Source organism: Agaricus bisporus (assembly GCF_000300575.1).
Source record: "Agaricus bisporus var. bisporus H97 unplaced genomic scaffold AGABI2scaffold_19, whole genome shotgun sequence".
Taxonomy (NCBI): Eukaryota; Fungi; Basidiomycota; class Agaricomycetes; order Agaricales; family Agaricaceae; genus Agaricus; species Agaricus bisporus.
The window spans coordinates 1-24,401 of record NW_006267354.1 but is presented as its reverse complement, the minus strand read 5'-3'; the positions used below and the strand labels follow the sequence as shown (position 1 = coordinate 24,401).

General features: G+C 46.2%; 10 protein-coding genes across 10 annotated transcripts; 2 read left to right on the top strand and 8 right to left on the bottom strand.

Moving 5' to 3' along the window:
• Positions 1–508: 508 nt before the first annotated feature.
• Positions 509–1,557, top strand: AGABI2DRAFT_196243 (hypothetical protein). Its single transcript, XM_006457570.1, has 3 exons — positions 509–568; positions 646–981; positions 1,041–1,557. Exons 1-3 carry the CDS (start codon positions 545–547, stop codon positions 1,551–1,553), a joined length of 873 nt encoding a protein of 290 aa, XP_006457633.1. The 5' UTR covers positions 509–544; the 3' UTR covers positions 1,554–1,557.
• A 774-nt stretch (positions 1,558–2,331) lies between these two features.
• On the bottom strand, positions 2,332–3,548 carry AGABI2DRAFT_196242 (hypothetical protein). Its single transcript, XM_006457569.1, has 6 exons — positions 3,469–3,548; positions 3,335–3,410; positions 3,252–3,270; positions 2,759–3,197; positions 2,693–2,700; positions 2,332–2,636 (listed from the first exon to the last, which is right to left on the bottom strand). Exons 1-6 carry the CDS (start codon positions 3,516–3,518, stop codon positions 2,428–2,430), a joined length of 801 nt encoding a protein of 266 aa, XP_006457632.1. The 5' UTR covers positions 3,519–3,548; the 3' UTR covers positions 2,332–2,427.
• An 879-nt stretch (positions 3,549–4,427) lies between these two features.
• On the top strand, positions 4,428–6,982 carry AGABI2DRAFT_189090 (hypothetical protein; the record flags this gene model as incomplete). The annotated part of the gene is made up of 4 exons (XM_006457568.1): positions 4,428–4,530; positions 4,770–6,068; positions 6,126–6,541; positions 6,589–6,982. The coding sequence occupies 4 exons, from the start codon at positions 4,428–4,430 to the stop codon at positions 6,805–6,807; spliced, it is 2,037 nt and encodes a 678-aa protein (XP_006457631.1). The 3' UTR covers positions 6,808–6,982.
• Positions 6,983–7,209: 227 nt separating this feature from the next.
• Positions 7,210–8,610, bottom strand: AGABI2DRAFT_196240 (hypothetical protein). The gene is made up of 4 exons (XM_006457567.1): positions 8,050–8,610; positions 7,920–7,989; positions 7,716–7,860; positions 7,210–7,645 (listed from the first exon to the last, which is right to left on the bottom strand). Exons 1-4 carry the CDS (start codon positions 8,471–8,473, stop codon positions 7,412–7,414), a joined length of 873 nt encoding a protein of 290 aa, XP_006457630.1. The 5' UTR covers positions 8,474–8,610; the 3' UTR covers positions 7,210–7,411.
• Positions 8,611–11,345: 2,735 nt separating this feature from the next.
• Positions 11,346–13,123, bottom strand: AGABI2DRAFT_196239 (hypothetical protein). Its single transcript, XM_006457566.1, has 2 exons — positions 11,605–13,123; positions 11,346–11,570 (listed from the first exon to the last, which is right to left on the bottom strand). Exons 1-2 carry the CDS (start codon positions 13,111–13,113, stop codon positions 11,406–11,408), a joined length of 1,674 nt encoding a protein of 557 aa, XP_006457629.1. The 5' UTR covers positions 13,114–13,123; the 3' UTR covers positions 11,346–11,405.
• Positions 13,124–13,929: 806 nt separating this feature from the next.
• On the bottom strand, positions 13,930–15,283 carry AGABI2DRAFT_196238 (hypothetical protein; the record flags this gene model as incomplete). The annotated part of the gene is made up of 4 exons (XM_006457565.1): positions 15,086–15,283; positions 14,846–15,035; positions 14,636–14,767; positions 13,930–14,581 (listed from the first exon to the last, which is right to left on the bottom strand). A coding segment is annotated over exon 4 (456 nt), but the record flags the coding sequence as incomplete, so codon positions are not given.
• Positions 15,284–15,375: 92 nt separating this feature from the next.
• Positions 15,376–16,546, bottom strand: AGABI2DRAFT_80038 (hypothetical protein; the record flags this gene model as incomplete). Its single annotated transcript, XM_006457564.1, has 3 exons — positions 15,376–15,874; positions 15,928–16,362; positions 16,419–16,546. Coding segments are annotated over 3 exons (1,062 nt in total), but the record flags the coding sequence as incomplete, so codon positions are not given.
• A 741-nt stretch (positions 16,547–17,287) lies between these two features.
• Positions 17,288–18,610, bottom strand: AGABI2DRAFT_80128 (hypothetical protein; the record flags this gene model as incomplete). The annotated part of the gene is made up of 1 exon (XM_006457563.1): positions 17,288–18,610. The coding sequence occupies one exon, from the start codon at positions 18,608–18,610 to the stop codon at positions 17,288–17,290; it is 1,323 nt and encodes a 440-aa protein (XP_006457626.1).
• Positions 18,611–19,426: 816 nt separating this feature from the next.
• AGABI2DRAFT_44472 (hypothetical protein) lies at positions 19,427–19,963 on the bottom strand (the record flags this gene model as incomplete). The annotated part of the gene is made up of 1 exon (XM_006457562.1): positions 19,427–19,963. A coding segment is annotated over one exon (537 nt), but the record flags the coding sequence as incomplete, so codon positions are not given.
• Positions 19,964–21,022: 1,059 nt separating this feature from the next.
• AGABI2DRAFT_80105 (hypothetical protein) lies at positions 21,023–21,844 on the bottom strand (the record flags this gene model as incomplete). The annotated part of the gene is made up of 1 exon (XM_006457561.1): positions 21,023–21,844. A coding segment is annotated over one exon (822 nt), but the record flags the coding sequence as incomplete, so codon positions are not given.
• Positions 21,845–24,401: the final 2,557 nt, after the last annotated feature.

The following is a 24,401-nucleotide window of genomic DNA, read 5'->3' as shown; positions in this document are numbered from 1 at the left end:
CTGAGTACCTCGACGATCATGATCAGGAAGAGAGCGAGTTGTTGGAGATAAGATTAGATTCAGGTCAATCACGTGGTATGCAGAAATTTCGTTTTGCAACTTTTCGGGAAACTTTACACCTCCAACTGAGCATTTTTGCTTGTTTTCTAATTCTGTCTTTCTCTGTCCCTGATCCTGTGATATTACCTCGGTATATACTCTATTTCGTTATTTCTTTCTTCCCAAAAAATGGTCTCGTTCCAGTACGTCAAACTCACTCAGCATAAAGTGATACTAACTCGAGCTTTCCCGTTTCGATTAGGTGTCACAGTGAGAGGCTTACGCCTTTGTCTTTCTGTTATAATCATCTGACGAGCCGTGATCCGGGTTATCTCGCGCTTTAACAGGTTGTGGAGATGTAGTAAAAAAACCCAAACTAGACCAACACCGATCAAGATGTCAAAGCGGATTCGATTGCTTGGATTGCTCAAAAACATTTAATACCCCAACGGATTACAAGAGTCACACGTCGTGTATCAGTGAAGCCGAAAAGTATCAAAAGAGTATGTATAAAGCACCTAATAAAAATGTACGTTTTTTCATTGTTCGCTTGTTCTTCCCCCCTCTCCATTGATTGAAAATTTTTCAATGCTGATTCACTCGTAGAACCAAGAAAATGGTTATCACCAACAGCAAAACAGAGGTGGACGAGGCCGTGGAGGTTACAATCAGAATGGAAATCGAGGTGGGTATTTTGGACGTGGTGGGGGACCCCACCAACAGCAATACTGGGACCAACCGAGAACTCGAGCAACAGGTGCTAATGATACCCCTCTTGGAACCCCTTCGCGTATGTCGCCCATATCGAAATTGACCGACAGCGAAGAAGACTCGAAGAAGGAAAAGGAAATGCCGAAGGCTATGAATGTTGAAGAGGAGAAAGTAAACGAGAAGAAGGATAGTGAGAAAATGAAGGATAAGAAGCGGAAAACGCAGGCTGAGGTATGATCTTAGCCCCACTTTTGCTGGATGTGATATACTAAGTTGCAATTTCTTTTCAGGAGGCTCAAGAGAGCAGTGAACGGTCGAAGAAAAAAGCCAAACTTGAGAAAGCGGCTGAACCTGCGTCGATACCTCTCCCATCTTCACCCTCAGAGGATAAGGATGAGAAACAGAAAAGAAAGAAGGAGAATAAGGCAGAAAAAGAAAAGAAATTAATATCAAAAGGCGCAACAAAAGACACGCACCCAATCAGTGAGGAACCTGAAACAGACGAGAAAAGGGAAAGGAAGAAGGAGAAGAAGGAGAAAGAGAGGAGTAAAAAGGTACAAGATGTGACTGATATACAGCATAATGGGAAAGTCTGCAAGGTTGATGCTAATGGTGACGTCGAAATGGCCCAAGCTGCCCCACAAAATTCGAAATCAGAAAAGGACGGGAAAAAGAAGAAGGAAAAACGGAGAAAGGACGATGGGGATGAGGATTCGGCGATGTCTATAGAGGTTGAAAAGAAGTCCAAGAAAGAAAAGAAGGAGAAGAAGGAGAAAAAAGCGAAGAAGGAGCGAGTAGCGTAGGAGTTGAACACGTATGTGCACTTTGTGGTCCATCGGAATTAACCCACAACCAAAAATACCCTTACAATCCCTCCAGGTGAGTTAGTCGTTCTATCCGTCGTTCTCTCCGACCAACTGCTCCGAAATCACAGTCCCATATATATTTATTCATGAAGTTCTGAGCTTTTGCGAAGTAACTACCTGCCTCCTTCGCTGAGGAAGGAGTTCAAAATCATCGCATTAGCTCTAGGCTGTAGTCTGCAGAAGAGTATCTAATACAAGTTCTCTTGACTCAGCATCACCATGCATCGTGCTCAGTAATTTTTCTATCGTGACTCTAAACAAGTCGTATGCCCTAAAAGATGATCGTATCCACTGCATGAAGCGAGTAATTGCTAACCAAATCCTACTACGCCAGTGAAAATTTGGGGCACTACAATTGAGACTCTTCCAGCCCGCCATTCGCGGCTCAGTAGGGTTTCGCAATGACCTTTGCTACAAAAAACTGGCAGAGTGCTCAAATAAAGGACGAAAGGATTACCGCAAAGACGCGATGTAAATTAGTTGAGATACAAGGAAAATACGAAGGCGATTTGCAGTGGCAAATATAATGGCGGTTGAAGAGAGGATTCTGATACCATCCGAGTCTCCACTTGAATTGCCTTCGCTACTCATATGAGAGAGCAGTAGTCGTGACGGAAAAAATAAACGCATAGATTGGGTTGACGTCATATCTGGAAAGTTCAGTGGAAAATTCATACGAGAGCCAACAGCGAGAGAGAACGTGGTCTCCTGCGAGTGAAAAACGCAAGTAAGCTTAGGATTATACCAGAGAAATCAGATATAGGATAGAATTAATCCGACACCGATACCAAAGCAGGGTAATATGAGGGTTCTAAACAGCGGTAATTCCGGCCTCTTTGAGTTTTGCCACAAGCTCATCTACGGACTCTACCTTTCCGCCACCGACACGTTGAGGAGGTTCCGTCACCTTGAGAGTCTCGAGAATGGGGGTCAAATCGACTCCTAAGTCCGAAGCACTAAGTTTTTCTACGGGTTTTTTCTTCGCTTTCATGATATTAGGCAATGACGCGTAACGAGGTTCTGTGAAAAGAAGTTGAGCTGCATGAAATTAGGATAGAGCAAGAGAACGGGCTGACCATTGAGCCTAAAGCACCATTTAATAATCAGTCATTGTTCACAAATCCGTCAAGCAGAAAACCCACCTCAAGTCTGTCGTCACAATTAACGGCAGCTTACATCTCACTTCCTCACCACCACCATCGATCTCCCTAGTCACTACAGCCTCTTTTTTCGCGATGTCTAGATCAACTTTGCTCGCAAAAGTCGCCTGACTCCAGCCCATCAATCCAGAAAGCATTTGTCCCGTCAGCCCGAGATCATCGTCAATGGATTGTTTACCCAATATCACCAAATCTACTCCTTCTTTCTGCCGTTCAATGACGGCTTTGAGTGTTTTAGCAACGGCGAGAGGTTCTGGTGAAGGGGAGGATTCGGGAATTTCGACATGGATGGCTGAGTCGGCACCCATTGCCAAAGCTGTACGAAGGGTATCGAGGGATTTTGGAGGACCGATTGTAATAGCTTTGATTGATTTCACTTCATCTTTGAAACGTTCGCGGAGGCGAACGGCTTCCTCGACGGCTTGAGAACAAAAATAAACGGAGCTTGTAAAGGTCCGGATCGATGACTACGCACCAATTTCATCGAAAGGGTTCTTTTAAAAGGTTGAAAGTAGTATTAGAGCCAAATTTGACAACAGTGATACGGAAAGAACGTGCCATGGAATGCTTGACGTTTGTGTCGATACCCGTTTGTTGTGGGTTGACTCGGATCTTGACCGCATAGTCCACTGCACTGTTGGGAACCAACGTTCAACATTAGACCAGCGAAACATTTGAAATATATGCTATACCGTTTAACAGGAACAAGAATGTTGAGCAGACGTGCAGGAGTCGGTCTCATTGGTGTGATGGAAAGAGGTGATGAAAAAACGGAACACGCCGCTTCGACCAAAATTAACCGAAGTGATCGCATATCATTCACATGTTAGGCAAGCCAAATAATCATAAAATTATTGCTCTCTCAGTCCTCTTTGAAAGCTCCGAACCATTGTTTGAAGCCTCTGGATATTCTCATGCTGGCTCTCACATTACGGCAGTAGTCCTCAGGTACTTAATTCATCTGCTGCAGGGTTGCCTATTACGCATTGTGATTTCGCATATTCGAAGGAGTGGGCTGGCGAGGAAGGAGACAATATCCAAGACAAGTATACCAAACTATTTGTCAAGAGGTGTTGAATCAGCTGGGTAGGGTTCACGACATGTAAAGTCGACCGTGAAATCTCAGGGTTGATGGGGATAAATGTTGGTTTAGTCAGTCTAAACCAGGGACTCCGTATGTTTAGAATTCTCACCTTTCTTTCGTTACCGACTTACGGTTTCAGGAGGAAAGCTTCCGAATTCATCGCTATGCATAACTCCCTTCAATCCTCTAAATCTCCAATTGCTCGCGTTCTTCTACTTCATGGCGTTGATGAACCATATAAAATCAGATGTTGACCGACAATTCTCCGAGCGTTGACTGTATGAGGCCAGTGACTCCGCTGGAAGTCAGTTATATTCATCAGAATACAGCTCATATCTATTTTGAAAGCAACCCTGTGCTACAATGACCGAGCCTATGAAGCTTGGTGCATCTACTTCTCAGCTCAACCGCTATCGGCATGAGCTCGATATGTTTCTATATTGTTACATTGAAGAAGCGCTGTGACTGAACTGATGACGGTCGGATGGTTGCTGCGATAACACTTGCTAGCACCCATTGTTTCCTTTCCTTCTTCCCGCACCACCCCCATCGTCGGCTTGAATCCTAATGTCGCTGCCCGTCCCCTCCATTGCAGATCGTACAAAGAACTGGCTCAGGCTTCTGAAGCGGCGTCCACGATCTTCGTCGATTCGTCCCGTTGAGGGGACAGGTAAAGGCGCAATTACCTATCACTGTTGACCGTGTGCTGACGTATTATCTTAGGATCTTTCTCTAACGCGCAGGACTTCGCCATCAACGGTAGTCAGTTCGTCAATGCGAACGATGTCAACGAAATGAAAATCAATTATATAAACAATATCGTCTCAAGCAAACATGCAGGCGCGTATTCCTTCCCATTGCTATTAGGGAATCGGCGCTGATCCTTCCTGACAGTTTTTGAACTATTAGAACCATATACTTGCCTCGACGCAACAAAAGACTCCAGTGCCCGACATCCTCCACCAAGGTGCCATCCTGAAACGCGATTGAAGGTCAGGGAAAGACTCGCGAAATGGCTCTCTAACGATGAATGGAAAATGCTTTGGGTTCGTGGCTCTGCAGGTACTGGGAAATCGGCGGTCGCCCAATCGTTTGGTGATTCTTGTGGAGAGGAAAAGAAACATGGAGCATCATATTTCTTCTCCCGGACTGCCGGTAGAAACAGGTTTGAAACCGTTGTACCGACGATCGTATACCAGCTCGCGATAGCTATCCCTGAATACCGATATCTTGTGGAACACCAGCTTGCCAACAACCCCCTGTTACTACGAAATTCTCCGCCAGTTCAATTTAGGGAGCTCATTATTGAACCTTTTGCCACTCTCCAGCGCCAGAACCCTCGAGAGCCAATCGCTATCATCCTGGATGGCCTTGATGAATGCGAAGGGGAGGATGATCAGCTGGAGATTTTGGATATAATCACCAACGCCCTTCGAACGAACCCAGATCTCCCGCTTCGCTGGCTTATCTTGAGCCGTCCGGAGGCTCATCTGAAGTACGCATTTTCAAAATTCACGGACTGCGGTCGCGAAGAACTCATCATCGATGCGGCATGCCGTGACGATGTAGAGAAGTATACTCGAGAACGCATTACCCAAATTAAGGACAAGTTTAGGAAATTCACTCCATCAGACTGGCCTCCGACAAACCAGCTGAAGGAGCTCCTTGACACCGTTTCTGGACTCTTTATTTTTGCGTCTACATGTCTCAACTACATTGGCGACCCTAAGGAAACCAATCCGCAATCACAGCTCAACTCCCTGTTGGCATTTTTGCGCCGTTCGCCGGGTATTATGTCCCGGAACCCTCTGGCGGCACTCGATCTTCTCTATTCAAGGATACTTGCGAATATACCATTCACGGTGTTCAAAGAAACCCGACAGGTTTTGGCGTATATGTCCTATAGACGTTATGTTTCCAAACGCCACATATTCAATTCAACTCAGGCACTTTGCAACTTCCTCCACCTCGAACGATCAGATTTTTACAAGGCGGTGGATGGACTTCACTCTGTCATGAGCATAGCAGAACCAGAGGACGCTGCTCAATCTCCACTACAATTTTATCACGCTTCATTCCAGGACTTTCTCCTCGATACTAACCGTTCTGGAAAATTTTCCATTGACGAGCAAGAAGCGGTAGTATATATGACACAGTTGTGTATCTACTGGTATGAAGTTGATGTCACACACTTTCACACTAACGATGGTAAGCCCGATTCCGTACGAAATTTGCTGTGAAACTTTGATCTTACGACTTCTGCAGGGTGGGATTTTGACGAAAACCACGCGCATGATAGTCTGCCTGGTTTGACATGGGCATCCGAAGACAATAAACTGCCGCTCTCTCGATCGATGACTTGTTTCCTTGAACACCCCTTATCTCAGGATATCGTTGATATGCAATGGGATGGTGTGGTCGAAGATCTTCTCTCTCAACTCTCCAACGTTGATTTCCGTTATTGGATGGCCGCATACGTTCTTGGTATCACTTTACTCTGCCGACCAGTGAGCATAGTTTCGACTTCCACTTTTTCCTTGCGAGTGACCCGTATTCAGGACAATTCAACCTCAGTTGTACGCACAGAGCCGTCCAGCCCGACGGACTACCAACTCCTAGAGTATTTCAATCTCGTGATAGGAAACGGCATTGCTCAACCAGCTCTATTTCCTCTCAAATATGTAAGCCCGTAATGCGGAAGCCTTTCTGTACTCTAAGCTCCTACTAGCGCTTACCTGACGGTCAATGGAATAGAGAATATTTCTTTATCGGGCACGGCGCCAAGTCGGTCATTGTCTGGAGAACGAAGTCGGCTACTTCATATCTTGACCAGGCATTTACCCTTCGCTGTGATGTGGAGCCCAGTCAAGTACAGATACGCAAATACCAGGAATATCTTCTACGAATTAAGTGGGATGAGGGGAGAGCTAAGTTGGAGATGGTATGAGTATGACCATGACATTGGCAGCGTTACGAGGGCTGTTTATGTCGAGTGTTAATGTTTTAACAATGCACGCACTATTTAGCATTAATCCCACACCTAGGAATGCAGAATGGACAGATTTGTCTGGTAACTGTGTAGGAGAGGAATGGTGAACATGTTGTGTGGAGGATCACCTTTTTCTTTACATGTCATGGTCACTGAAGCCCTCCAATTTTAAAAAAGGGCAGGTAAAGAGAAAAAATGCCATTATCAAGATCAGTAATGGTGGCGTAGGTCGAACCAGCCCTTTTTTATTTCCTCCTTTCGATAAGATACAAAAGACTCCATTGATTGTCACATGTATATATATATATACCAAACTAGCAAAAATGAGCAACATGAAAAAAGAAAAAGAGAGAGATAATTGTACGGCGTATGTATGCATGTATATTGTATGTCTGTATGTATAACGTCTGTAATTGTAAAGACTGACTAAACACCAAATGAATGAGGGAATGGGAATTTGTAAAAAAAAGAGAGAGAGAGAGAGAGAGAGAGCGTGCAGAGAGAACTATTCAGTACTCATTTTCAAAGAGGAGAGAAAAAAGAAAAAAAGAAAAAAAGAAAATCAAACCAAAGGTTGAGGAGGCACAGCAGCAGTCTGCGCCTGCGCCTGCGTCGTCGATGATGTCGATGTCGAAGTCGAAGTCGAAGTCGATGCTACTCCAGTCGACCGACAAGCAGGACAATTATTTTTCCCCGTCTGCAACCACGTATCCACACATCCCCTATGAAACGCATGTCGACAATTCATCACGCGTATCTCATCTTCCTCTTCATATTCATCCAAACATATCAAACACTATTCAATTTTTATCATCCCATCAGTTTTCATGTTATCTAAAAAGGGTGATGATGATGATGAAACGTACCCTTTCAACACAATTCGACGAAACCTTTTTCTCCCGTTCGTACATCTCCAACTGTGACCTCTTGATCACCTCCAATCCCGATTTTTCGATATCATCTTTCGACGCTGTCGAAGCTTTAGCACTTCCCAACATTTCAACAAGTTCCCTAAAAAATTTCGTTGTTGAAACAACCGGATGAGAGAAGGAAAAGAAAAGAAAACATACAAGAGAGCTTCGAATGATTCTAGGTTATCTGGACCTCCAGTAACGATACTATGATCCGGTGGGTAATAACCTATATAAAAGAGGTCAATCTCATAAACGATAAGAGAAAAGCAGAGAGGGGGATACTTGCCACCAATGACATAGATCAAAAACGTCCTTGACCCAGGTCCACCCATAGGTGAAGGAGGCACATTCATCGTCGCTGGTTGTTCTCGCCTATTATACCCTCCTTCACCACCACTACTACTACTCGCACTCTGACCTTCCCGTCCAAAACTCCCACTCCCACTTCCACTACTACCAGCACCAGACCTAATTCCACCAAACGCATTCCTCCACCCTCGTCTTTCTCTCTCTCGTTCTCGTTCTCGTAGTCGTCGAGGACCTCGACTATGAGTTTCGTAAAACGAACTACCATCATCATCTTCTATATGAAGATCATCAATACCCATCATCATCTCTTCCTCTCTCTCTCTTCCAATTTCATCTTCATTACCATCCTCATCCTCATCCTCATCCTCATTTTCCTCTTCTTCCTCTCTCATCACAAACATATCTTCCTCTTCACCTTCCTCACGTCGATGAATCAAATCACTAAACCCACTCCGTCGTCTCCGATGTCGATCTAACCGACTATGATTATGATTATGATTAAATCGAAGATGAGGATTATGATGATGATGTTGATGATTATGAGGATGAGGATGAGGATGATTATGATCCCACAAATCATCCCCCTCCAATCCCATCAAAGGTCTCCAATTAGGCGCATTAACAGATTGTAAACCAACAATAATCACAGGAACAACCGAATTCGAGTTCGCCGTAGTCTCATTCACATTGGTAGTAGTAGCCGATGTCGTCGAATGTGAAGCAGGAAGGGGAGTGGTATTAGTAGGACCTGTTGTATTATCTTGATGATGGGTATGAGATGAAGGATCCATTGATGATGAAAATGTCGATAATGGCGAAAATGGAGGAATGACATCCGATGACGAAGTGGCAGGCATACCAGTTCTCGAAGACGATCCAGTCGCAGTCGCAGTCGCAGTCGCAGTCGCAAAAGGTCCACTTCTCGTCCTAGCAGCAGCAGGAACACCATCAGCACCTCCACCACCCGCATGAGTAGCACCAGCAGACGCAACAGCAGGGAACCTATACGCTCTCCACCAATTTAGTCTCCCAGACGCATCAAATCCATTAGTTCCACCACCAGTAGTGACACCCTCGTTGGCAGTAGTCGCGGGAGCAGGAGGAGCCGTGGTAGGCTCATTAGGAATCGTCGTCGTCGTTGCTGTTGTGGTTGTAGGCGAGACTCCTACGGCCTCACTTTCCTCTTCCTCATCTTCAACAACTTCCAAAACAGGTCTCGGAATCCTCGGTGATTCCAAACCACGACTCGGTTCTTCAGATGATAAAGTAGGAGCCAAAACAGGTGTGGAAGTCGTAGCCGACAAAAAGTCTTTTTGAAAAAGCAAGACTTCAATAAAATTTACCAAGAGAAGGAAAGAAACGTACCGTCATCATCATCATCGCTCAATTCCGCTTGACCATCCGAAGAATCATCATCCGTAACATCTTGTAAAGCAGGCATATTCGGATCCTCCACGGAATGAACACTCTCAGCAGGTTCAGTAGGTACCAAAGACCCAACCGAAAGTCTCCTAGCTCTCCTCCCCGTCGTAACCTCCTCTTCTTGTTCAGTCTCATTCTCATTCCTCGCTCGATCTCCCCTCTCCCCCTCCTCCTCACTCCTCGAATCCAAACTCAACACCACTCTCAAATCCGCCTGCAACTCCACTAAAAACCTTTCAAAAGATCCTTCAGGCGGTAATTCCCTCCCTCTTCCCTCATTATCAGCATCCCCACCCCCTGCTTGTCCTTGAGTATTATTACCATGATGAGGACTGAATCCACCAAACACGCTCCCACTACCACCACTTCCGCCACCATTCAATCCCAATCCGAGATTAAATGCTCTAGCCATCTCGGCCAACATTTGTTCTCTTGTATCCGTCAACGTAGGCATAGACATAGCCGTTGGAGGTGATGAGGATGAGGATGAGGATGTTGTTGTTGGTGTGGTTGTATTCGTAGATGTTGATGCTGATAAAGAAGGAGGTAATGAAGGTGATGAGAATCCAGGTCTGTATCGTTCGCGTTCACGTCCTCCCCTTTCATGTTCTGGAGTAGATGACGATGACGGTGGGGGAGGAATAAATGGAGATGCGTGGGGTGATGTCCTCGACGCAGGCTCGAGGTGTTGTTGAGGTCGTGGTGGTGGCGGTGGCGGTGGTGGTGATGAAGGTGATGATTCCACAGTATCTCTCGCACGTAACCTCAACCTCTCTCTCAACATATTCCAAGTAGTCCGTCTTCTTTCAACAACTCTCCGATCATTGAACATCGTCGTTAACGGTTGTGTTTGTTCCTGTTGTCCGTTACCGCCATCGCGCCGTTCAGGTGGTACCTCCAAAGCTGATGGTGGTGGGGTATGTTGGGGTACTGGACGTGATACCGGTTGTAGTGCGGGTGTAGGCGAAATATCGGAAGTGGGGGGCGGGGAAGAAGCGAACACATTCGAAGTGGAACTAGTAGCAGGTGGAGGTGGTGCCAATCCGGAAGATAAGATAGGTTCCGACGATCCCGTCAGTAAAGAAGCGGCAGTAGCAGCAGCAGCAACACTAACAAAAAACAAAAAGTGAACAAAAAAATACGACTCATGACACTTGTACGGACCTGAGTAAGGTTCCAAGAACGTCGATACTATTTGATGAAATAGCCGATCGGTCCTCATTTTGACGCTGCTGACCACGTTGTTGATATGATGGCCCTCGTGCAGTGGCGGAATGAGCGGTTCCACGTCGTACTCGTGGCGACTGCGGTTGCGGAGACGGATGAAAGTGATCAGGACTACCATCCGAAAGTACAGCTGGAGCATCGTCTTCGGTGTCTAAATTTTCACCCGTGGCAGGTGTGGATGCCCTTCGTCCGAGCAGCGACAAAAGTCGATCTCTCGCAATCGATGCTGAAGAAGAGGGAGATGCAGGAACTGATGACGATCCGTTGTTCCGATGGATATCACTGTCGACGACGGTATCGCCAGTGTTGGGATTGGCGCGGGAGACGTGGGGTGGTGTGGACGATGCCCTGAACGAGGGCGAGAGTGCCGGGTGGAGGAAACTGACGTGGTGGTGTTGGCGGTGGTGGTGGTGGTGGAGGTGGTGGCGGCGGTGGTGGAGATGGCGGTGGCGGCGACGGCGGGGGCAGCGGGGGCGGGACGGAGGGCTGAGGCGGGAGCGGGCCGGGTTGCGGGCCGTCGTCGTCGTCGTTGGTGGTGTTGTCTTTGTCAGCGTCTCTCCTGCGCCCGAGAAAATGCCTGAGCGGGTTGCGTGGACGGGACGAAGACTGGCCCATGGCAGAGACTGGCAGAGTAACGATCGGACCGTGACTCCATGTATTGTCACATTATTCTATAAATAGCTACTACACCCATGGCCGTCCATCAAACCCATTCGCCACTCGCACCAGCATCCCCTCCCTCAACAACGTCTTCAACCCATCCTTCACCTGTCCCCCATGCACACTCCGCCCATCCACATACACCTCCGACGTCAACTCCAGATTCACCCGTTCCAACACCCGACTTTTCTCCCACCGCCGCCCCAGCTGATCCACCATCCACCACCAACTTGGGGAAACTCCAGTCCGTCGGATTCGTCCCTGTAAATTCCAATGACCTCAATTGCGGTAAAAACATCTCTCCTTCTTCAACTCCAGCTTCAGCTTCATCATACGGAACGACGAGCGCACCCATCAACCCCCTCACAAACTCGGAATCATGCTCATTCACCAACCTCACTTCTTTCACCTTGGGCACCACCTTCAAAATCTCCCATACATTCCCCCAAGGACACCCCAAATCCAACTCCAAGCACTCCACCCCAGGACTGCTCTCTTTCAACACCCGACTCAACACCTCTTGAATCGCAATAAAATTCGTCAAATCATACCGTAGCCTCATCTTGAACGATCTCAACTTGGGAAACTGGATTCGTTGGAATAATTGGAATTCCCAAGCATCCCCTGCATAAGACCATCTGAGGGTATGTAAATTCGGCATGACGAGGGGTGGATCTTCAGGTTGAGGTAATGTATGAAATTCGGCATTGGAGAGTATCCTTTGAAAATCGCATTCTTCAAGTCGAGGACATCGTTTCAGCATTTCAACGCATTCGTCAATAGACACCCAAGACACCTTCAACTCCCTCAATCCACTCCACGGTAACATAATCGCCGACAAAAACGTGTTATCCAACGTCACTTTTGTCAAATTCGGCGCTTCCGTAAAGATATCCACCATTTGTTGTTCACGACTGTTATCGTACGGACATAACCATAATTGTTCCAATGCCGGTGTTTGGTATTTCGCTGCACGTAAGATGGGTATCCATTCCGGTGGTAAACCGTCGATTTTCAAGTGTCCCCAACGTTTAGAGTGTTTGACAAATACACGTAAGACGTCTTGGGAGGGTGGGATATCGTTATCGAGTCGTTCACGACCTTCGTCTCCTGTAGCAAAGATCAATGAAATAGTCATTTGACATGATCCTGCACGTTGGAAAAACGTATCCAAAGCTATGGCGTTGGATAGATTTCGAGATTGGTAAAGCGAGAAGGAGAGGGATGTCCATAATTGAGGTGTAGACAACGCAATGTCCCGCCATTGCGAACATACAGAAGCCAATTTGAAAGGAACACTTGGATAAGTGATACCTCCATCTTTCGAAGTTGATAATGATGAAGACGATGATGAGGCTGATGATGAAGAAGAGGAAGATAATGTTGAAGACGATGATGTTGTATCCCCTCCACCTTCTCCACATCCCCCACTATTGCTATTAGTGCCACCGATATCCAACACAGGACAAGCAACCTGAAAAATCGTCGAAATAATCTCAAAAGGCAATCGAACCGTCACCGCCGCAATCTCATTCAACTTTCTTTGAAATTCAACTCGTTGAGTCGTCAATCTCTCGATCTCGTGTTCGACGCGCCGAACTTCACTTTGATAAAATATTATTTCGTCGGATGTGGATTTGAAGGGGAGTTGTGTGTGTGAGTGGGGTTGGTGGGGTTGTTGGTGTGGTTGTTTGGGGTCGAGGAGACGGTGGCATCGGTCGCAGATGTTCATCGTAAGGGAAGAAGTTTGCTGTTGTTGATCGACTTTTGAGCCAATTATAAATCAATTAGTAAATCCTATATATATATACAAAATCTCGCGTCGAGTCCACACCTAAATCCTTTCAATAGAGTTTTTAAGCGGAGCAATCTTGGCATGAGAAATATGGGATGACCTTTGCTAGTATAATGCACCTTGTCAACCTTCGTAAGAGTAGAGAAGAACAATTCATACACTTAAGTTGAACCAGCTCTCTACAATCTTTTAAGATACACCTCTCTTTACGCCACGGATAGCTATCGCCCAAACCAACAGCAAACCTGTAGGTGGGGCTCTCGGTGCCTTTAGAAGAGCCCGGCAAGATAAGCAAATTCATAATACAGTTGGATTACAGACCTTGTGAACGTCGATAACACCCATGTCAGCTATATCTCCAGAGTGGGGTTCGAGGGTGAAATCTAAAGTTGGCGATGACATGTCATTTATAGCATGCGAGTTATCTAATTCTTCTTCCGACCACCCAAGTACTAAAGTAATCTACCTCTGAAACCGCCTCGCATCTTCATGCGGGGCACTCGTAAACGGAAACGGCTCAATAACACCCGTAACAGAACTAGGACTCTTCGTCGATTCCCAACTCCCCAAATACGGTGAAACCACATCTCCACCTTGACCATTCCCACCACCCACAACCATCTCAAAATGAAGTCCCCCATGCATTCCTTGCCGTTTCTCAATATACCGTCGACTCTTCCACGAAACAGTAGTAATTTCCTTTGCATCTCGATCATACCAATCCTCTTCAAATAGATTCTTTGGCTTTTTACGTTGAATGTTTTTTTCGGGATAATAATCCGCCGTCGTACGTTCTGCTGACATCCAAGGCATTTTTCCTACTTTCTTGCAAAATTTGGTGAATCGGTTGAGATAAGTATGGACAGAAGCGTTTGAAGGTGGTGGTGTTTCTGATAACATTGACATTCGAGCATAATCGGGGGCTGGTTCGGGAACGGCGAGGATGGGAGAGTCGATGGAGGTATATGCATGCCAGTTCGTAGTAGACGTTCTACCAGACTCGGGTTGGACTCCCTCTTCTATCGCTTCCTCAGACTCATAATGATCACTACGGAGTGGCGAGTAATCGGAAACATATCCGTATGTATAGTTGCCTGGTGGGGCTGGCGCGTCGGCGTAATAGTCGTAATAGTCGTTCGTGTCGTCATCAGACGGGTATTGGAAGGAGGGCGATGAAGAGCGATGATAATATTGCGGAGAGTATGACATTGAAGATATGGTGGGATACAGGTAAGTACATAAACACAAACACGTGCCTATGACCCTTCTCGACCCTTGATCAGGACGCCAAAGATAATCCCCGTTATTGCCGTCCCTACCGCGGCAATAAATGTAATGGTCAGCCGTGCTGCAGGGAATACACCTCGAGTCAAAGCTATCTGAATGGTGAAATACCGCAAGCAGCCTGTGTAACTTTGTTAAGTGACATTCGAAGAACGGTATCGGTTGATTGGCTCACCAAGGCAGAGCATAATTAGCCCAAATAGAATCAAAGTGGCTCCGAGCGGAGTCGCGAACTTTCCCAGAAACTGTTGTTGAGGTGTTTTCACTGTCCCAATACTATTCGCAATCGTGAACAGCTGGACCAAAGCTACGAATAAAAGACGAAAGGAAAAGAATAAAAACTAGTAATACCAAAAAAAAAATTCAAAGATTTCATTACACCCACCTACACCCATAGACGCCGTAGCGAGACTAGTCCTCACATACGCCAGAAAAGTTCTCTCCGAAGCCAAATGGTCCCTCGCGACGCTTCCCGAATTACTGAGAATCAAAGCAATTTGATATCCCTCCCTCGATTTCTCGATTCGCCTGTCCTTCGTCGGTCTGGACTCCACCTTCACTAATTTACTGCCTCTCTGTTCCTCTGAATCCTGATATTCATTGTTTAATGATATGGCAGTCGTACCCGGCGTACACTCCCCACTGGTTGTACCACTGTCTCGCAATTCGGACCGGTCGGGCGTGGGCGGAGGTGTATCTGGGTTACTTTGTGAATCTTGTAACTGTGGTAGTGGCGGTCTGAGGTCGCGAGGTAGACTTGGTCGTAGAAAAGGAGGTAAGTATAAAGACAAGTGGTCAGTGAATGAGTGAGAGGTAGCCATTGCGGAGTAAGTGTCGGCCGAACTCGAAGTTTAACTCTGTAGCATCACGTGTAATATATTCTATTTTTATCAAACAATTCTTCCCTGAACAAAACTACGTCAATACGAGGAGAGTGCGTGCAAAACATCCTATTGAAACGATGAATAAGAGCTTGTCCGAGCACAAATCAAATCTGTAACTCACCCAAGCATCATCGTCCCAGGGCTTGACTCCCTGGCACATGAGTTCCTCCACGTCACCCTGGCTAAACCCACAATGTTGCATCCGGAAATCGTCCAAGTCGTTGTCATAAGCATCCATAGACATCATCATCATTGCAGGCACACCACTAGAACTACTAGCAGCAGTGTGTGGATTCTTCCTTCCTCGCGATCTCTGCGCGTACCGGTTTTCCCTTTTACTCTTCTGGAAATTGTGTTGTTGAATCCTGGCTTTCATTCTCGCCATATCCACAATCTCTTCCATTACTGCGATCTTGTAAGGATCGGTCCACCACCCATTCGGCGGCAACCACTCCTTATCATGTGAATAGAAACATTTTTCGCCAAACCGGCAAGAGTCAAGTAAGTGGTAGATGCAAACATTGCGTCCGCTAGCCCTGCGCCGTGAGCCCGGTTATATCCCAAAAGAAAAGGAAAGGCTTACGTTGTATCTCGAACACTGGTTTCATCAGGTGCATGCATCCACTTGCAATTCAACCCCTCTCTGCAACCTGCAGGCTTCTTATTATAATGCCTGCATGGAATTCCATTCCCAACCATTTTAGATTCCTCCGAATCACTCAAATCAGCTTCTTCGATACCATCTTCCTCAAGTAACGGACCCATCAATTCCTCATCTATCTCTTTAGCCCGCGTTTTCTTTTTCATTTTTCGACTGTTGAGCTGCTTCTTGACTCTCTCCAAAGCACTAGTTAAGCCAGGATACGTCGGGTTAATCTCTAGAACGGTTTCCAAATCGATTAGGGCGAGACCGGCTTTATGTAGCTCTAGACGGGCGAGGCCACGTTGAAATCTGGCATCTGGATTAGAAGGATCCATGTATAGTGCGCGTGTAGCAGCAGTTACTGCTTCTTTATATCTGAAGTTGACGCGTCAGCCTGGATACAACGAAAAGGAAATATTGATGGTACTGACTGTTTGCATTTGACATGTGCAATCGCGAGCTTGACGAGCAGATGGACATTTGTATTCCATAACTGAACAGCTCGGGAATAAAATTCTAACGCTTCGGTGAAATTTCCCTTGTTGAATGATTCATCACCCTAATCATGGCATGAACATTTGTTAGAATACTGAAGCGGATGACATACGGATTGGATGATGCCAGATGCTTTTTCGTGGTTTGCCTCGATCCTTTCCTTGCGTTCTTTGGCTTTCAAAACCAGTCTTTCTCGGGCTTCTTCGGGAGTAAGTTCTGTTGTTGACATTGTTATCGCGAGATGGAGAAGAGAGACAGGGTAAGAAATGGTCGTCAAGGACTCAGGAGGTTCGAGTTCAGGAGCTACGACATCCCCATATTGGTTTAAATAGGTATGCACGCGAGGGTCGACGGTATTACACGCGAGTGATTAGGTATTTTCGTAGTAATGAGGCACCATTGTCTCCAAAGTGAAAACGTAAAGACTTTTGGGGTAAAGCAAAGATAGTCGCAACGTGTCCGGAGCTTATTCCTTTCAGTGTTTCGTTCGCTGTGAACTGGGTCGGTTATCCTCCGGTTAAGTATTCTTGGCGAAAGAGACAACATGTGTCACAAACGCCATTTGTCACATAATCACGTTGATGTGCGTGATTGTCACTTTTTTTTTTTTTTTTTTTTTTTTTTTTTTTTTTTTTTTTTTTTTTTAGAGGAGTCAATAACATTGGACACGTGACGACTAGCCCTTTCGGGGTCAGGCTCCTTTGTCGACTATAACTGCGATTTGTTCGCTAAGAGGTTCAAGAACGGACATAAGTAGAGCTCCATTAGGAAATGCTTTATGCACTGCGCGTGTGGGACTCCCGCTTTAATCAAAAGACCAAAGGTCGAAAAAGCATCTACCCACTAAAACCCTATTTGTACTTGTCCAGTTCGTACCTCTGGGGGGTTCGTCTTCGAGAAGTCCTTCCCAGGTTTTGCGTACTAGGTCTTCTCGGAGAGCTTTGATATTGAATTTACCTGTGTCAGCCTGCAGGCAGTCCATCCGGAGACGGTGGTTCAGTCGATGTTGAAGGGTATTGGTTACTTCGGTGATCGACGGCCAGTACAGTCTTTCATTTTCATGATCGATGACTCGGTCGCACCTCAGTTTCCAGATGGTGTGGGCAGCTTCGGAGATGAGGACTTGGAAGAGCCTGGCTCTACCTTCGGTGAGTCTGGTTCTGGCTTCGCGTGTGTGTGTTGAAGATATGCCTAGGATTTCGCCGAAGAGGGGCTTGTTCCATGTATTTCCAGTTCTTATCCATATTTTCCTCACGACGTCCCATATTTGGTTTTGTCCGGGGATTGTGCATTCGCAAAGGATGTGTTCCATCGATTCAATCGCGTTGCAAGGGCCACACATTTGTTTGGCTTTCATTTCCTCATCCGTGGTGTGTTCCCAGAATTTTCCGATTCGATACGTTTCGCGTATGGCTGAGAAGAGAAATTCTCTTATCTTTCTGGCGATGGATTTGTTTTTTCGTAGGTTGTTCCATATCGTTTCTGTGTTTGGTGCATATCCGAAGCGAAGATTGAAATCCTCTTTGATTCTTCTGATGTTTTCGTCCATGTTTTTGCTTGTGGGCGGTGTAATGGCTTCAGTGAGGAGTTTGTAGAGGTTTGCTTGTGTCTGCGAGGCGAGTTTTGCGCCGAACGGGTGGTAGTCGGTTCTGAGCGTGTTTCCTTCTCTGTCCCAGGTGGGTTGGGTTCGGGCTTCATTCGCTAGGTTATAGGCAGCTACTTGTCCGGGTGGTTTGTGTTCGGGGTCGTGTATGTGAAAGGTCGTTTCGGCTTTACGGGCTTTTAGGAGGGTTAGAGTTTTTTGGGTGGCTAGACGGTTGGGGCAGTTTGTCCATCCATTGTCTTCGTCTATGAAGTAGTCTTTAGTTATATACTTTGCTAAGGTGGCGTTGTCCGTGTGTAGGTGGAGTGGAGAGTAGATATTGGTGTCTTCGAGTGCCATGATTACGGCGTAAAGTTCGGCTGCGGATTTGGTCTGGGAGCCAGGGACTCTTAGGTTTCTACTGTTAAGTTCGTTGAGTGCGTAAAAGATTCCTGCTCCGGCAGCGGCTTCTTCATGGGATTTGTTTTGGATCGCTCCCGCGATGTAGATAGATATTTCAGGGCATGAGTCTTCATCTAGTTCCATATCCTCTTGGTCGAGCTGGGGGGCAAAATGGGGCGTTTGCTTTTTAGGGTTGATTCGGAGAGCATCTATGATTGAGGAGGGGTTTGGTCTGGGTGTGAAGGTTATACGCTTTTCGGATTGGGGAGGTGGCGGGTGTTCGGTATGTGGTTTTTCACTATGGCATCTGGGATCCCAGGGTTGTTCTAGGTCGTTTAGGAGGCTTTCAGCATTGTCAGCGCATTTATGGGGGTGGGGGCAGTCGAGGTCGTTTTTGTCAAATGTGCAGTCCTTACATTGGCAGTTTCGTCTCCTGATGTGTTCTGGTGACTTTTTTCTCCTTGCTATGGTCTCAATGTCTCCGACTGTGTAGGAGTTGTGAACGTTTCTCAAATGCTTGGCAGCTGCTTGGTTGCTCTTATCCTTCGTGTCGCTTTTACGGTGAGGGTGTAGCCAGATTGGGTATTGTCTCCTTACTTCGTTTGTTAGGCAGGCTTCATCTATGGATAGGTTGAGTTGTTTAGCTGCCTTTAGGCAGTCCTTGATGATTCTCGGGAGTTTGGAGTTTTTGTTATGGCTGGCTGTCCATGTTTGGATGAAGAAATTGAGTCTGGGGTCAGCTTCTTTTTCTTGGGTGAAGCGCTTTCGGGACGGGCTCAAGGCCTTGAGGATTTCTTGGGCTATGGTTGGCCAGCAGGTCGATTTGTCCGTTAGGAGTGTTTGAAGAGTTTTGGCCTTAATCACGTCGTTCCTTCTTTGTAGATTTGGGATCTTCCGTCCGCCATTTCCGTGCGTGTCAGCCATTGAGGTGAGGTTTATCCTTGCTTTGGCGTCTTTCCATAGGAAATTAGAGGCTAGTTTGGTTAGCTCTTTCTCCGTTTTTTCGGGCATTCCTTGTGCCATAGTGAGATATTGTGTCATTCCGTGGATTGTCATTTGGATTGCGTGCCTTCTACCTTCTATTCCAGGTTTTGTTCGCTTCCATCTTTCGATCGTGTCTGAGACTTTGTCTTTGATGTTGTTCCATGGTCTGTCTTCGGTGCCGCCGTTGCCGATCCATGCGCCTAGGATTCTGACTTTTTCTCCTTCTCGGGTGATACGGGTGCCGTTGGGGATTGGGTTTTGGTGTTCGTTGAGTTTTCTGGTTTCGATGAATAGATCTCTGTATTCTCTAGAGCCTAACGGGATGATCTCTGTCTTGGTTATGTTAAACTTAGCTCCAGCTGCTAGGCACCAGTTATCAAGGATTTTGATGAGATCTTTGTACTTGTCGTTTTTGTGTAGGAAGACTGTTGTGTCATCAGCGAACATTAGCACTTTGAGGTTCTGCATCAGGTTTGGGATCTTTGCTCCCCGCAGGTCAGAGTTTCGGATTAGGCAGGCTAGGGGTTCAATTGCGAGATTGAAGAGGAGGCAGGAGAGGGGGTCGCCTTGTCGGACACCCCTACTGACTTTGAAGTCTTCACTGAGGACACCGTTGATCATGACTTGGGTAGTGGCATTTTGGTAAAGGGTCTGGACGGTGTTAATGAATCGATCTGGGAGATTCATCTTCTTTAAGATTCGAAGCATGTAGTCGTGTCTAATCTTGTCATACGCTTTTTCTTGATCGAGGGCAATTATTGCGCCCTCGTTGGTTTGGTCTAGTTCGGCGTAGCTAGTCATTAGGTCGATTGTGTGTATGTGGTTAATTATGCTTCTATTTTTCATGAATCCGGCTTGGTTGGGATGGATGATGTTTTGGGCGACTTTAGCTAGTTTCGCTTGGATACTTTTGGTTAGTAGCTTGTAGTCTGTGTTGAGCACGGTGATGGGGCGGTAGTTGGCAATCTCAGTCTTTTCCCCTTTCTTGAAGATGGGGCACATCCAGCCTTCGCTCAGGTTAGAGTTTGGGTTTGTGCCGTGTGATTCTACATCGTTGAAGACGATTTTTAGGGTTTTGATGATGTTGAAGCCCACGTTTCCTTGTTTTTCCAGGTCATTGAAACGTTTGTGGAGTATTTTCCATAGTTCGTAGGGAATGCCATCAAGGCCTGGTGCTTTGCCGTTTGCAGCTGAGGCTAGTGCGGCTAGTACATCTTCCTCCTTGAGTGGGGATTCTAGGAGGTCTTTCTCCTCGTCAGATAGACTACAAGTAATGGCATCAAGGGTGTGTTGGATCGCATTTTCCCTAATTTCGGGGTTCACATCAGTGTCGAGGTACTGGAGCGAGTCATGGTGGTCTCTCGCTATCATAGCCATTTTGTCTGATCTTGTTGCGAACTGTCTAGTTTCTTGGCTGTTTGGGAGGGGTTTCAGTTTCCGTATTATGTCTCGTGGTGTTTTTTGTTTCTGCAGGGATGTCCAGTATTTGCAGACTGTTTCTCCTTCTAGCAGGTTTCTGGCCGTTGCGTAGTCTCTTTTGGTCTGGAACTTTAGGGTGAGTATCTCTTTCTTTTCCTTGGATAGATCTGCGGCCCTTTTTCTCCTGTCGATATTTGGTAGTAGGCGGTCTGCATTTATGGATCGTATTTCAGCGTCTACCTCCTTTAACCTTCTATCGATTTGTGAGGTGGTCTTTTTGGCGAGATCTTTGGCAATATTAATTATGTCTATTTTAAAGGTTTCCCACTCAAATTGGGCGGATGAGTGGTCGAGTCTATGTTCGTTAGTGAGGAATTCTAGTTTTGTGAGTAGAGGCTTTCCGATCTCTTCTATTTTTTGTAAGAATTTTCTGCTGCCAATTACGAAGTTTGGTATTGACCATCTTCCTTTTCCTATGTACGGTGTATTTGGTATTGATATATTAACAGATACTAGTCTATGGTCGGTGGGTATGGCCACGTCGTCTATTTTCCATTCGTGTGCCGAGGCGAGTTGATCCTCGGCAATGTAGATTCTATCTAGTCTCGATTGGTGGAGGTTACCGTTGTGGAGGAGTGTGAACTCCTGCGTGGTTGGGTATGTTGTTCTCCAGCCATCCGAAGCTTGGAAGATATTGAGGAGGTTTTGGAGAGATTCAACCGTTTCGTGGTTGTCCCATTTTCCATTGCATCTGTCTAGCGGGTGTTCGGTGACATTGAAGTCGCCGAGCGTGATATCTGGGAATGGGAGGGTTGATTCTGGGTCGCTCCATTTTTCTTGGAGAGTTCTCCAAAATGTCTGGCTTTCTTTCATGTCTGTTGGGGCGTATATATTCAGGATGTTGAGTGTTTCAGTGTTGTGCCATTGTGTTTCCATTAGAATTGCTCTGCCGGGGATAATTACATGGATATTCATGTTCTTACTCACTGTGTTAGGGCGACTGTGACTGAGATGTCACAGGTCACACCTGAACTTAAGAACTATAGAGGAAAGTGACAAAAGTTTATTAGGCGTGAACCTAAGAGAACTCGACAGAGTCTTCTACAAGTTTCTACCTACTTTATATACCTAGACTACGGCGCACAGACCAACTACCCTAGGTAACTTTATTTATATACTGACATGTGAAAAGAAGTACGTATGAGAAAATAAACTAATTATACATTTGACATGAGAAAAGAAGAGTGGAGTAAGAAGTAAGTAAACACAAGTACATTGATCATAAAAATGTCAACAACACCAAACAAACCATAAAAGTGTCCACAAGTACAAACAACTATCTAAGGACGTAACCTTTCATACCAATCCCTGCCGAAGTATGTTGCCATTACTTCTCCACACGGGCACATCGTAAAGAACCGGACCGGTTCCCAACGACGGAAGTCCGGGTTATTCCATCGCTGCAACATCCAGGGTCTCTCCAATACTTCGTCCCACATTATCAACGTCACTCTTCCACACACTACGCACCTACGATCCTCTAACCTCCATCCATCTGGTCGGGGTTCTCTTCTGATAGCCACCGCCGCCCTCCTCCACTGTACTTGCTCCGCATGGTTCGGAGGTAGGAAAGAAAAGATAAGATCAATGAGCTCAATTGGTAAATCTGTAGCTTGCGCCATTTTAGCAGTATGCCGATAGTTTAGCCTCCGTCGAACTGTAGCAGCAGAGGGAAATTATTATGTAATAAAATATGTGACAGATGTGACAGCGTGACGCCGTGACATTCTGGCAAGGTTCTAACAGTACCCCCTCCTTAAAGTCGGCTCCTCCGGAGACGACCCTTCAAGACCTCCACGTTCGCCAATTTCGTTCCAACTTCTTAAGATATTCGGCATCAAACTGTTTGTCATCCCATCCGAATAAAGTCTTGGCTGTAAATCGATTAGGTAGTTCCCTTTCTTGGAACCCGGTGTCACGTAGAACGTGCTGTATCCTATTGAGTTCCCCATAGAGTTGGTGGAATTCAGTAATCAATTCTTTGGCGTTAGCCAAGTTTTCTTCGGGTTCCCACGAGTCTGCTTCTGCCGTATACCCTTTCCATCGCACTAAGTACCGCTTCTTTCCACGGAGCCATTTGGCATTAAGGATTTTCTCCACTTCCCACTCCTGTTCTCCTTCTATTTCTACAGCCGGTGCCGGTCTACTCCCTTGTCCATCCACTTGTTCTCGATATAGTACTATTCGGCTGACGTTAACCACCGGATGAATCCGAATAGATCGGGGAAGATCTATTTCCACTGCATTGGGGGAAATGATCTTCTTGATGGTGTATGGTCCGATGAACTTCTCCGTAAGTTTTCGGGTAGGTCGTCCTGTATTTGAAGGTCCCGGGTAGCCAATAGAACTTTATCCCCCACTTTGTATTTCACCGCTTCTCCTCTGCTTCTATCCGCATACCTCCGCATATCGTCTTGTGCCTTTTTCAGGCCCGCTTGAGTTTCCTCGTGTTGAAGTTTCATACGGTCCGCAAAATCTACTGCCGCTGGGTGGTTGCCTTGTCGTCGGAGATCGAAACCAGTTCTTGGGTGTCTTCCCACGTTGACCATAAATGGAGTTTCCTTTGTTGATGATTGTTCTTTATTGTTATAGGAAAACTCCGCCGTTGCTAACCAATCAGGCCAATCAGTTTGTCTATGATCGACAAATGATCGGAGATATTGTTCTAGTTCTTGATTGGTTCGCTCGGTTTGGCCATCCGTTTGTGGGTGAAACGCCGTAGATAACCTAGTATCAATTCCCAACATTTTATTCAACTCCTTTGTAAAGTCTGCAGCAAATTGCGGTCCCCTGTCTGAGATCACCGTTTCTGGTAACCCGTGCAACTTCCATACATGATCCCTGAACAGTTTGGCTAGTCCTAGCGCTGATGTTGTTTCCGTAGTTGGGATAAAGTGAGCCATTTTACTGAATCGATCACACACCACCAAAATTGAGTCCATTCCCTGTGATTCTGGTAATTTTACTATGAAGTCGACGGATACGTCGGCCCATGGTTTGGTGGGAATAGGATTCGGCATTAATTTTCCTGCCGGCGGGGTTGGTCGATTCTTGTTTCGTTGGCATTGATCGCATCCTTCTACGTACTTCTGGACTTGCTTAGTGACGCCTGGCCACCAGTAATTGCGCGTCACCATTTCTACTGTCTTCCATTGCCCTCCGTGTCCAGCAATGGGGGTATCGTGATGTAGTCGAATGATTTTAGTCCTCAACGTTTCGTCTTTCGGCACATAGACTTTTCCTTCTTTCAGTACCAATCCTTCTTCCAGCTTCCACTCGTCTCCCCTTAGCAACTTTACTTTTGCTCGCTTCATCTCTTCCACCGCTTTCACTACATCGTCTTCTTTTGCTTCTGATTTTCGGATTTCTTCTAATATTTCCTCTTCCTCCGCATTGATTAACATATGACCTTCTTCCATTGCTCGGATTGCGAAAACGCAATAGGTTGACGTAAGTCTAGACGCTAGACCAG

Coding starts and splice junctions, on each gene's coding strand:
- AGABI2DRAFT_196242 (XM_006457569.1), bottom strand. CDS start 3,518: ATGAGACCGACTCCTGCACGTCTGCTCAACATTCTTGTTCCTGTTAAA. Junction 3,411..3,468: donor ATTCTTGTTCCTGTTAAACG/GTATAGCATATA, acceptor GGTTCCCAACAG/TGCAGTGGACTATGCGGTCA.
- AGABI2DRAFT_196243 (XM_006457570.1), top strand. CDS start 545: ATGTATAAAGCACCTAATAAAAAT. Junction 569..645: donor ATAAAGCACCTAATAAAAAT/GTACGTTTTTTC, acceptor ATTCACTCGTAG/AACCAAGAAAATGGTTATCA. Junction 982..1,040: donor AGCGGAAAACGCAGGCTGAG/GTATGATCTTAG, acceptor ATTTCTTTTCAG/GAGGCTCAAGAGAGCAGTGA.
- AGABI2DRAFT_196240 (XM_006457567.1), bottom strand. CDS start 8,473: ATGTTTGTGATGAGAGAGGAAGAAGAGGAAAATGAGGATGAGGATGAG. Junction 7,861..7,919: donor GAATCATTCGAAGCTCTCTT/GTATGTTTTCTT, acceptor GAAATTTTTTAG/GGAACTTGTTGAAATGTTGG. Junction 7,646..7,715: donor CGTCGAATTGTGTTGAAAGG/GTACGTTTCATC, acceptor AAAATTGAATAG/TGTTTGATATGTTTGGATGA.
- AGABI2DRAFT_196239 (XM_006457566.1), bottom strand. CDS start 13,113: ATGAACATCTGCGACCGATGCCACCGTCTCCTCGACCCCAAACAACCA. Junction 11,571..11,604: donor GGAGTTTCCCCAAGTTGGTG/GTGGATGGTGGA, acceptor CGGCGGTGGGAG/AAAAGTCGGGTGTTGGAACG.